At 38.3% G+C, this 13212-nt stretch overlaps 1 protein-coding gene across 5 annotated transcripts; it reads left to right on the forward strand.

Moving 5' to 3' along the window:
• Positions 1-273: 273 nt before the first annotated feature.
• LOC123869889 (cytochrome P450 4c3-like) lies at positions 274-12874 on the forward strand. Of its 5 annotated transcripts, XM_045912971.1 has the most exons (10): positions 3195-3463; positions 6462-6571; positions 7310-7400; positions 8518-8703; positions 9340-9719; positions 10453-10521; positions 10969-11137; positions 11584-11763; positions 12176-12341; positions 12863-12874. In XM_045912971.1, the coding sequence occupies exons 1-9, from the start codon at positions 3307-3309 to the stop codon at positions 12331-12333; spliced, it is 1500 nt and encodes a 499-aa protein (XP_045768927.1). In that variant the 5' UTR covers positions 3195-3306; the 3' UTR covers positions 12334-12341; positions 12863-12874. The 5 variants fall into 5 exon arrangements, with proteins under 5 accessions (XP_045768925.1, XP_045768928.1, XP_045768926.1 ...); XM_045912969.1 differs by lacking the exons at positions 3195-3463; positions 12863-12874 and adding an exon at positions 274-491 and having other exon boundaries at positions 12176-12355; XM_045912972.1 differs by lacking the exon at positions 12863-12874 and having other exon boundaries at positions 3184-3241; positions 12176-12355.
• Positions 12875-13212: the final 338 nt, after the last annotated feature.

The following is a 13212-nucleotide window of genomic DNA, read 5'->3' on the forward strand; positions in this document are numbered from 1 at the left end:
AAGTAAGCCTTTGAAATATGAACTAAAATCGTACTTTTGACATGTAAAGTTAAAATTGGCGCGTGAGAACTCATTTTTAGGGTTCCGTAGTTACCTCAAAAGAAAAACGGAACCCTTATATTATTATAATGGTTCTTTTTCCTTTTGAGGTACGGAACCCTAGAAATGATTAAGTAACTACCTATCTATCTAATAAAAATAAAAACAATTGTTACAAGCTCAGATTGATTATCATTAGAGCGTTGTTCAGTTGTGACATAAATCAATGAATTTTTAAATGAAAATTTTTATTGTGAAATTTTTTTAATAACTAGAGCACTTTATCTACACAGCTATGTTGATCACAGTGTTAACTTCGTTGATGATGGTGTACATTGTGGTGTTGTGCCTTTACCACAGATTTAGCAGACGAGGACGCTTGAGGGCTAAAATACCTGGACCTACATATTGGCCGATTTTGGGAAATTCCATGAATTTAATTCTCCGTCAAGGTAGATTTTTTAACAGACTTCAAAAAGGAGGAGGTTTTCAATTTGTCGGAATCTTTTTTAACCCCCGACCCAAAAAGAGGGATGTTATAAGTTTGACGTGTGTATCTGTGTATCTGTCTGTAACATCGTAGCTCCTAAAATAATGAACCGATTTTAATTTAGTTTTTTTTTGTTTGAAAGGTGGCTTGATCGAGAGTGTTCTTAGCTAATCCAAGAAAATTGGTTCAGCCGTTTGAAAGTTATCAGCTCTTTTCTAGTTACTGTTACCTTCACTTGTCGGGGGTGTTATAAATTTTTAACCCTTTCCCCTCCAACTAAGCGTTAAGCTTGTGCTAGGAGAGGTCTGTACGGCCATAGAGCAACGGGTGGGGTTTGAACCGCTGACCTTTCGGTAGTTAGTTCAGTCGATTCTACCTACCTACTTTTATTAAGTAGGTACGGAAAAATCTATCTGATCACAACACATATAAGTACCTACCTACCACGGAGCAGGGCACCTAGGTATCGGAAGAAGTGATAGCCTAGTGGTTAAGACGTCACTGTTCGGGGGTTCGATCCCGGGCACGCAGTTTTGCACACATTTCGGAGTTATTCGTGTTTTAAGCACTTTCGATTGCTTTAACGTTAAAGGAAAACATTGTGAGGAAACCTGCATGCCTGAGAGTTCTCCAGTTCTCAAAGATGTATGAAGTCTGCCAATCCGTATTTGACCAGCGGGGTAGACTATGGCCTAAACTTTTCTCATTCTAAGAGGAGACCTGCCTACTGATTCGCTAACTCAGTGTCTAAACTAAACGATAGCCAATGTGGTCATTTGACATTTATTTTTAACCCATTGAAGGTTTTCTTTTTATTATTTTAATATCATAGACTACAGGCCCATGTTCAAAAATGGATGGGTCATATGAACCACCAGGTGACGTATACAGGACGATATAAGAGCATAAAATAATAAGATTCAGCACTATGCCGTCACTTGTAAGCTGTCCAACAGAGTGCTGGTGAGAATTCAAAAGTGCAGGTAGAGTGAGTACATTTTGGTCATATATTTTTGTACGGCATTTTTACCATCGATAGATCCATGAAAAATAATAAGAAAGCGCGCAGTGCCGTAAAAAAATGGTGCGCCACAAAGTCAGTAAATTGTTTGATTTTCTGACCTTTTCCGGGGTAAATTTGGTCATTTAATTCTGTACGGCACTAGTTTCATACTGTTTCAATACAGCCTCTAATCCATTATTCCACAACGCCGTACAAAAATCATGCGACAAGGGGAAAAAATTGAGGGTAGCAACCCCCTCTCTTTCCGTGGTCCGGGGGGTGATTTGAAAAAGTACGGCTTTGGTTCCAAAACATTATCTAGCACTCAAAAGTACTATTAAAAATAATGCCGTCAAAAAATTAGTGTTCATTTGAATGTGTATCAATAATTATCTTAATTTCATGGTATACTTGATTTTTAAAGCTGTAAAATCATTTGACTCTGTACGGCAACTTTTTTTTTAACATGATAGTGTAAAATACTATTGTCGTATAGTATTGCCGTTCAAAATAAACTGTTCTAAAAAAAATTATAGAGAAATACAAAAACTGAAATTTTTCAAATTATTGCAAAAGTTTAAATATTCATAGATTAATAAAATATAGCAATTATCTACGCTTTTCCCTTGTTTTAAATAGTATTAAGATAAATAAATTAGGAAAAAATTATGCCGTACATTTTAATGCAGACCATATCTTTTAGGCTGATGAAAATGACGCTACCATTTTAAGGGTGTAGTACTTTATGGCCATCTGATACTGTACGGCATTAACATATTTTTGAAGAGAACAATTGATAATATGATAAAATCACTATGCCGTCTAACTGAAGTGAACGGGTGTGTATATAATATCCACATCCCCTACAAACCTTTGGACCAACGAAAATGTACGGCATGTAAAAAAATATTATCTATGCATAAAACACTTTCAAAATAAATTAATTTTATGTTGTTTCAAATCATCCCCCGGACCACGGAAAGAGAGAGGGTTGCTACCCTCAATTTTTCCCCCTTGTCGCATGATTTTTGTACGGCGTTGCGGAATAATGGATTAGAGGCTGTATTGAAACAGTATGAAACTAGTGCCGTACAGAATTAAATGACCAAATTTACCCCGGAAATTGTCAGAAAATCAAAAAAATTACTGACTTTGTGGCGCACCATTTTTTTACGGCACTGCGCGCTTTCTTATTATTTTTCATGGATCTATCGATGGTAAAAATGCCGTACAAAAATATATGACCAAAATGTACTCACTCTACCTGCACTTTTCAATTCTCACCAGCACTCTGTTGGACAGCTTACAAGTGACGGCATAGTGCTGAATCTTATTATTTTATGCTCTTATATCGTCCTGTATACGTCACCTGGTGGTTCATATGACCCATCCATTTTGAACATGGGCCTGTAGTCTATCACTCATTGAAGAAAATGTAGAACCACTCAATGTCAAATGAGCTCGATGGCTACCATCTGTATTAGAGAATCTTCCCGTGCTCACTAGTGGGCCGGCGATGGGTCGATGTACCTACCACTGAGTAGGTAATTAGGTAATGAAAAGGGTCATGACCCTCAGCTATGAGTAAACGCGACGCGAGAGAGATGACCGTACACTATACCTATATACCTACTTACATACATAATGGCATCAACATTCGCGGCACGCGCAGATTGGCAAAGAACGCGAATCAGAAGCGACATAAGCAGGTACGGGGTACCTAATTAGGTACATAATATAATAATTATAGCCACAAAGTAAATATTTACATACGATGTTGTTCTTAATATTATTGACTGTTTTTGTGATATTCCTGGTGTGTTTGTGTTTGTATCATCGGTTCAACCGACCGGGAAGACTGAAGGCCCAATTACCTGGACCAACACACTGGCCGATTGTTGGAAATTCCCTTAATTTGCTTCACTCTCAAGGTAAGTAGGAGAAAACTTTGGACATTTAAATGTAGTAAAATGCGCGGTAGCCCCCTCTGGATGAAGCCTAAAGATGGGTTCACCTCAAGTACTGAGGAATATTGGACCTGAAGACATCCTTGAACGCGGATAGCCAAGCTGGATTCGGCGGCTAACAATCTTTCTCGAAACAGGACCTACCAAGGTACTTAGCTGGATTTTGTGTCCCGGGTAACTATGTCTAGGTACCTACTATGTCGAGTGTAGAGCGTTCAAGGATTACTGGTTAGACATTATTTCTGCCTATCTGTTGAGAATTCTACTCTGCATTGCATCAAGATCTTCCAGAGACTCTACAATAACGACTATGTCATCGGTAAATCGAAGGTGTTGTACTCGTCGTTGATACTAATACCAAGTCCGTTCCAATCCAGAAGCTTTTTTTTCCGAAGCAGAAAACGTCTTCCAAAGCAGTAGCAAAGAATTTCGGGAATATTCGGTTTCCGCACTGCAATTGGATTGGTCTCGTAGTCTGGTCCTGTATATTGTAGGTATACCTACGGAGTAGACGTTGGGGTTCCCAGATTCTGTGCCTGAATGGCGACCTCGTTCCGGACAGCGCAGCGTTGGAAGGGCCCCACTAATATTTATAGCCTATACCACCGATAGGTCCTTTCATCTGTCCACCTATAAGTTATAGGTGGATAGAGCGAGTCGCACAAAGCCGCTGGATTCAGGCGGCGCGGCGCAATACAGTGGCGTGTGGAAGTCTCTACAAGAGACCTAGCTATCATTTGATGATGATGGTATTCTTGTTGCATCAGTAGGTACATTTTGATCAATCAGAGGTGATTGAGATCGGCAATCGGTCTCCAGTGAATTCTACCACAGAATAATATGCCTAAAACTTGTGCGAGAATACTAGGTAGGTACTACTTAATTAAGTACAAGTCATGGTGTGGTGGTATTTGAACCTTATTTTTGGTACCTAAAGGGAGGAAATCTTCATACCCAACGTTCTGGGAAAACATCGGATTATGAAGGATTTTTAACTACTAAAATCCCCTTGACCCATGTTGAGTTGCTCCGAGATCATACATCGATGCCCTCTTTGCGCAACGCCCATTGCACTCATTCCAGAGAAAATAGCTCCCTCTCACACCTCGTTATTAGGTATGGTAGATTGTGCCACAGTAGGCAGGCTTCCCAAGATCGCCTACGGGACGGTAAATAGATACTTACCTGTCACTCCAGCCGCTCGCAACCACAGAGCACTTGAGGTTCAGATAAATTACCATTTTATCCTAAGATCTCAAGCCATCATGCAAGTTATAATTATTTTGATGAACTCATTTTTGTATTACGTAAGTATAACATAGTTGGCAATAGTAGGTAGGTACAACATAGTAGATAGTTAGTAGGTTTCATTTCCTAAATTAGACACCAACTATAGGTACCTATGTTAGAAGTGATATAGGTATCTATAACAGGTAAGTATAATTACGAATTATACTAATCGGGGAACATAAAATTATTATAAACTAAACACTGCGTCTAATAACATAGGTACAAATTATTATAAAAGCAAAAATCCCATGTTTATTTAACAAAAAATCTTAAGGCCAACTTTAACATTTTTGAACAATGAGACATGATAATAATAATTTCGTTGATTTTAAAAATAATCACATGCCACTGCTGCATTTTTTTTCTCATCCTTGGCCTGCTTGATTTGTACTAAGAACCATCTACCGTGTTCGCTTATGTGAATACTTTATTTTACACACACACACACACACACACACACACACACACACTGAGAGAGAGAGAGAGAAAGAGAGAGAGAAACATAAAAAAGGAAAACAAAATTCGTATATATTAGGGTGCAAAGGCGGTCTAATCGCTAAAGCGAACTTTCCCAGACAACCTTTGGTAAGAGGAGTCGGTAAAAATTTTCAAAAGAAAAATAAAACCGACTTCAAAAACCAAAAACACTAAAAAGTAGAAAATAATTTTTGTTTAGCTACACATGTAATGTACCTAGGTATGAAGTCGAGCGAGCATATTAAAACAAAATTAGAAATCCAAGAGTGAAGCTCGCCCGACTTCATACCTAGGTACATTACATGTGTAGCTAAACAAAAATTATTTTCTACTTTTTAGTGTTTTTGGTTTTTGAAGTCGGTTTTATTTTTCTTTTGAAAATTTTTTATTTCACAATTTTTAGTGGCCCCACTGTACTATAATATGCTATGCCCAGTTAAAACCCTACTGTTTACTAAGCTATTACAGTGATCGCGAGCAATTTGCTCTTATCCATTGAGGAGTTCTGTTCTCCATCTCCGAAGATATTCATCAGATCTTCACCAAATTTATATGGGACCACCTGCACAGTATACCCTTTCAAACAAAAAAAAATTTCCAAATCGGTCCAGGGGTCTTTGAGTAATCGGGGAACATACATAAAAAATAAAATAAAAAAATAAAAAAAAAAGATCCCGACGAATTGAGAACCTCCTCCTTTTTTGGAAGTCGGTTAAAAACGGGTTATTGGGGCAAAGTAAAAAAGAATTTTACTTACATCCTATATCTTATTTAGGTATACTTAAGCAGGAGCTGTGCTTAAAGTAGGTAAATTATTGTAAGTCGTTCGGTGTCGATCTTTTCATAAGAGCCAAAAGGCAAGATGCCCCTTGGTCTAAGCATGATTAGTCACCAGTCACCACTTTATACAAGGAACCAAAAGCTTAATTTTCTATAATCCGCCAAACCAAAGAAATCTGTATGGTGCAATATGCAGGCTTTTCCTGCATGTTTATCAGTGGGAGGGCGGGCGGTGCATGTCGCATGCTGCATGTTGCACCATGCGGATTCTTTAGTTTGGCGGAATATAGCAAATTAAGCTTTTGGTTCCTTGTATGTCATGGACTTCCGCAAAATAACGCCTGCTCCTATACTACATCTATCTGTAAGTGATTATAAATCAGGTAAATCTCACGGAAGCAAAATCTTGTTTCAGATAAACTATTCCACTATTTAAGAACTTTGAACAAGAAGTATGGGGACGTTGTTGGGTTCGGTGCTATGGATATTGTCGCCGTTAATATTTATAACCCTAACGACATCGAGGTACGTGTTCTACTTAGATAACAGCACTATTAATTAGTTTTCACTATTGATAATAGTTACATCACTAGACTAGTACCTACTAAGTATATCGGAATCAATACTAATGGACTAAGGTCAAATCATTTATTCAAATTGGGTAACTAGGTACTTTTGTTCTCTTTCTGATTGTCATTTGCTGAATTTGCAATAACTACAATTGCATGATGTAGTGGTGATAATTAATTACGTAAAATTAAAACTACGTATTAATCAAGAGGGTTTCAAACGCGCCCGGGTCTGAGAAAAGCCCACGACAAACTCAGCCGGGTATTCTTTTTATTTTATCACTTTACAAAATCACTTAAACTTATTATTAGACTATCAAGCTGTTTGGCAACTCATTCCTTAGCTTTCTTATCATTTAAATAATCCTTTAGGTGCATTGTAATAGGAAATGTAGGTACTTACCTAGATATCAACTTAATTAAGTCATTATAATGTTGTCTTTATCTTAATCCACGACATGATCAAGACAAACACGATATTATGACCTCTGCATCTCTTGTAAGGATTTTTACGTATTCTGTTCCGTGGTATTGTACGATTTTGTGCAGATTGATTCGATCAAATAGGTTTGTACCTCCTAGATATTTTCTTTGAGAATAGAATATTTTAGGGCTGGGCGACCCTAAAAACAGAGGTACCTTCTGACTACTAATTATTTCGTATTTCATTTTTTATTTTTTCTTCGTTTTACAGACAATTCTCTCTTCAACCAAATTCATCGAAAAGCAACAGCCGTACACGTTTCTAAAAAGATGGTTGGGCCAAGGATTGCTAACCAGTTATGGTAAGATATTACTCAAATCCAATAAAATATTTAAAAAAATTACGTTTTTTTAAAATACGTATAAAAAATTGCGGAACCGGCAGGATTCGAACCTGCGTATCCCTAGGTATCGCACCCGGAGCATCTTTGACCGCTAGGCCACGGTTCACTTTTTTTTTATTCTTGATAGGTAGCTATGCAAGCGCTTGACCACAGTCACACCTGGTGGAAAGTGATAATGTGGCCTAAGATGGATTTAAGAATTTACCTACGCGAAGATGCCTATTCGCTCTTGTTTTAAACATACCCGGAATGAAATTGGTAGGATTGCTTGCCTATTAAAAGGCTAACAGCCGTGGTTTGGCGCTTTGTGTTGCCTTACTCACAACTTCAAACACAAGAAAGCGATTGCACGTAATTTAGGTATTTAATTCGTGAAGCATTAGGTAACAATATAAAATCTCAACGATAAAAGACGATAACTTGATGATGTGTCCTATTTTGTAGCGTACATGTTGTGTGCTGAAGCAATGTTGACCCAAGAACCAGATAACTTGTTAAGTGACCCGGGATTTTGTAGATAATATAATGTTCCTATTAGAGCCCGCCTAAGCGGATGCACGTGGAGCCGTTTGGATCTTTCATATAGGTTGACTGATAAGTTATCGTCTTTTTTTATTCATTACAGACAAGCGCTTGACCACAATCACACCTGATTGAGGAAAGTGATGATGTGGCCTAAAATGGGACGCGTTTACCTAGAAGATGCCTATTCACTCAATGTTTTAAAGATAGATACCCGAATTGTAATTGGCAAGTATACCTACATCGATGCTTTAAGTATTGCAATTTGCACTTGCCCTAGCAGCGCTTTATTTTAGCATCCACTTCTAGAAAATCCTTCCAGAAATCCAGTTCCCTGCAGCACAGCAATAGAGTATAGACGACATAGGGACATCATATACTACATATTATGCTCCCTCTCTATCTTCCATAGAGAAACATAGATTTGTACTGTAATAATAGTTAGGTGCCTAAGTATTTAGTAAATTATGGTCTTTGAGCTAGGAAATAACAGTGATTTGACCTGTAGGTACTTGACTTGTGACCTGGAGAACTCAGAATTATTTCGTAACAGGTAAAAAATGGCAAGTGAGAAGAAAGCTCCTCACACCAACATTCCACTTCAACATCCTGAGGAAGTTCTTCAGGACCTTCGAAGAAGAGACGAAGATATTTCTCGAGAAGATTGAAGCCGAAGTAGGCAATGAGCAGACTGATATCGTACAACTTGTCAGTAATATGACGCTCAGAACTGTGTGCAGTAAGTATATTTTCCATTATTTCCGTTTCCGCTGTTTCCGCACTTAAACGTTTTCGTATGTAATGCGTGCGTTGCTCCTCCCCGCCGAAGTCTTCACTCCAGCCATCGAAGCTCGCTCCAGAAGCCGAGTAGACCGCCCAGGTTGCCAAAGGCTTCATGAAGTGAGGTTGGCGATCCCAAATGGCGTTCTCGTTGTTCTGCCAAGCCCGTGCACTCCAGGAGCACGTGCGTCGGTGTTTCATCGACCTCCATGGTCGCTTCTCGGCCTTTTGGCTAAGATCAAAGTGTATAAGTACTTATATTAATTAGAGTTCCGTATCCGAAAAACGCCAACGGGACCCTACTGCGAAGCCTTCGCTGTCCGTCCGTCTGTCAATGGGCTGTATCTCATGGCACTGGGCCAGCGTGGCAGACTATGACCCCCAACCCTTCTCATTCTGAGAGGATACAAGTACTCAGTAGTGTGCCGGCGATGTGTTGATCATTTTTTTATGCAATATGGGCAAGCGCGTGACCACAATCACACCTGATGGAAAGTGACGATGTGGTCGAAGATGGGACGCGCTTACCCAGAAGGTGCCTATTCACTTTTAATGACGAGTGTGAATATAAAATACGAATTCCTGGTCTTTCCAGAAACTGCAATGGGAACGTCAATGAAAGAAGACATACAGTCAATATCAACGAAATATTTTAATGCAATACAGAATATCGGGGCTGTTTTAGTAAAACGCACAACGAGAATATGGCTTTTTCTAGATTTTCCCTATCAGTTCACTAAAGAAGCTCGTGAAGAAAAAAAGGTTTTACAAGATTTACATAGCTTCACGAGAGATGTGATTCAACAAAGGAAAACATATTTGAGGAACAACCCTTCGATACTAAATTTGGACAATGATGACGACACGAATAAGAAAGGTCGGCTTGCCATGTTGGATTTATTGATTCAAAACCAAAATGAGGGTGGGATAGACGACGAAGGGATTAGAGAAGAGGTCGATACCTTCATGTTCAGAGTAAGTGGTCATCTCATTATTCCTGCAGTTATCTAATGCCACCTAAAAACCGAAGTAGGTAGGTAGGTACCTTCTCAGTTACTGGCTATAATGATGATAAAATAGAAGTAGGCTATACTAATTATGATAAACCAGTACACAACATACACGTAATCAAACATTATTTTATTGCAACAATAATTCTTAGGGTTCCGTACCTCAAAAGGAAAACGGAACCCTAATATAGGATCACTTTGTTATCCTTCTGTCCGCCCGTCCGTTGTGTCTGTCAAGAAATCCTATAGGGTACTTCCCGTTGACCTAGTATCATGAAATTTGGCAGGTAGGTAGGTCTTATAGCACAAGTAAAGGAATAAATCCGAAAACCGTTTTCTAGCCCAATCATTAAAAAAAATTAAAAAGTGTTTAAATTTTCAAAGTAAGAAAACTATAGGTACCAAGTGTGGTAGGTATCATAGAAAAGGGCTTTACCTGTGTCCTGTACATTCTAAAACAGATTTTTATTTATTTTTAAGCATAATAGTTTTTGATTTATCGTGCAAAATGTCGGAAAAAACACCCGAGTACGGAACCCTCAGTGCGCGAGTCTGACTCGCACTTGGCCGGTTTTTAGCTGATGTTTAGCCCTGACTACTGAACTACTACCTAATAAATATCAGAGTTAAGTATGTCCTTACACAATTCACGATTCACGATAGGTACTATCGGACTTAAATCGGTCATTTATTTGCAGGGACACGACACAACTGCAATGGCACTAGTCTTTTTCATGATGAGGCTAGCTCATGAGCCAGAAATACAGGTAAGTAATCTAAGAACAGATAGGTACTAGATGTAGATAACTAACGGACTTCAATGTAAATAAACGATACGAATGCTTGAAGTCTATTATTTAGGCTAACATGACTTCAATGTGACTTATACGATACGAAATGCTTGAATTATTTAGGCATAGCTAACTGTTACTTGATTACCAGCGAAAATCAATAGAACTCGTGAAGATAATATGCTTTCAGCTTAGCTCAAGGTAGGATTACTTACGAATTTCAAATAATTCAAAGAACCCTTGTTATCAAAAAAATTGTAGGACTTTTTATGAAGGTTAGATGAAACAATTCGAAAACGGATCAGATTTGAGCAAAGAAAATTAAGCATTTGAGTACATTTTTAAGAACAACATAAGTTCCGATATCAGCATCTAAGCCTATTAATAATACATTAGTTTATAATTTTGTCACATATTTTACAGCAAAAAATATATGAAGAAATGCAATCAATGTACGGCGATTCCGATCGCCCGCCCACAATGGATGACGTAAAAGACATGAAGTATTTGGACTGCTGTATTAAGGAATCTCTAAGATTGTATCCCAGTGTACACTATATAGCCAGATTTGTCAGAGAAGACGTTGAATTAGGTATGACCTCCATAATATATTTTAGAGGATGCCCGCGACTTCGTCCGCGTGGATTTCTAAATTTAACTAAAGTTGCCTATGTCAATTGCAGGGACGCAAGCTACCTCGGTTCCCATGCAAATCGGTTAAGCGGATGGGTATTTAGGAAAGGGAACTCTTTGATTTTCCGGGATAAAAAGTAATAAGCTAACTCTGTACCAAATTTCGTCAAAATCGGTTAGCATTGTTGGTTTGTCCTTCGATCACGCTGCAACGAAGCAACGCGAATTGACGTGATTTTTGTATGGGTCTGGAGACTACTATGTTCCCACGGGATTTTCATAAACCTTCTTCTTATTTTGTTTTACCCTTTGTTTAACCGTGGTTTAGCCTTTATTCCACGCGGGCGGAGTCGCGGCCATCATTTAGTAATAATAAAATTTTACATAAAATCCCATTGATTTCAGGAGGCTACACAATACCAGCCGATTCAATGATCCAAATCCATATTTATGACGTCCACCGGCGACCCGACTTGTATCCCGATCCTGAGCGCTTCGTACCCGAGAGGTTTCTACCGGAGAATTGCCTCAACCGACACCCATACGCGTACATACCCTTCAGCGCTGGACCTAGGAACTGCATAGGTACGTAATGAGTCCATTTCATCACCATCATCAGGATTTGTCAGGAAGGATTGGTCTCAGCTGCGCTCTGACCTATCCTTAATCTAAGACCTGGATGTTCTTGAAATCCTGCGATTCCAGAATCGCGATACGGTATTGATAGGGTAACACCCCTCCAATAAAGGCGCAGTTACACTAGCAAATTTTGTTCGCGGTATTAGAGTTCCGTACCAAAATGGTAAAAAGGAACTCTTACAGCTTCTTCGCAATCATATTATGGAAAGAAGCGTCTGATCGTAAACGTACTACAAATTAAAAGAAATACTGAAAGTACTACCTAGTACTACTAGTACTACTAGTAAAGTAGTGTTAGGACTAGTAGTAGGTAAAGTAGGTACTACCTGTTAAAAGAAATTCCTTTATTGATTTGCAGGTCAGAAGTTCGCTATGCTAGAGATGAAGACGTTAATGTCCAGCTTGCTGAGGAAGTATCGTTTGGAGCCGGTGACCAGACAATCAGACGTTGTGTTTATTAGTGAACTCGTATTGCGTCCCAAAGGACCAATATACGTTAAGTTTTGTCCGAGATAATAAATTTTGTAGATATGACTAACTATCAATATCATTTCTCAATAATTCTCATCATTGTTTGATAAAGCACTGTAGTGCACACAAAATATTCAAAAGAAAAATAAAACCGACTTCAAAAACCGAATGTTATGTATGTATGAAGTCGGACGAGCTTCACAATTGGATTTCTAGTTTCTTTTATTATGCTCGCTCGACTTCATACATACATTACACGTGTAGAAACAAAAATTATTTTTTACTTTTTAGTGTTTGTGGTTTTTGAAGTCGGTTTTATTTTTCTTTTGAAATTTTTTTATTTCACAATTTTTAGTGGCCCCACTGTACCCCATAATATGCTATGCCCAGTTAAAACCCTACTGTTTACTAAGCTATTACACTGATCGCGAGCAATTTACTCTTATCCATTGAGGAGTTCTGTTCTCCATCTCCGAAGATATTCATCAGATCTTTACCAAATTTATTTGGGACCATCTGCAAAGTATACCCAAACAAAAAAAAATCCAAATCGGTCCAGTCGTCTTTGAGTAAGAGAACCTCCTTTTATTTTGAAGTCGGTTAAAAATGGTAGTTTAATCTGAAGTCGCAATATGGCGCAAGCATATTCTAGACGAAAGATTCATTAATATACAGTTCTGGCTGAGATCTGTTTTAAGAGTTCTAAGACTCCGCTGTCCGTCTGTCTGACTATCACCGAGTTGTTTCTCGTGAACCCTTATTACGGTTGATAAGTATAAATGATACAACGAATTTTTTACAAAATTTATTGTACATTATGTAAATGCAACATCGAAGTCAGTCTTAAATTACGTACACTTACTGCTTAATAATACAGGAGGCACTGGCACATTTTATAAAAAAATACTAAAACTATCTTACTCT

The sequence above is a fragment of the Maniola jurtina genome, chromosome 11, assembly GCF_905333055.1.
Source record: "Maniola jurtina chromosome 11, ilManJurt1.1, whole genome shotgun sequence".
NCBI classification, from domain to species: Eukaryota; Metazoa; Arthropoda; class Insecta; order Lepidoptera; family Nymphalidae; genus Maniola; species Maniola jurtina.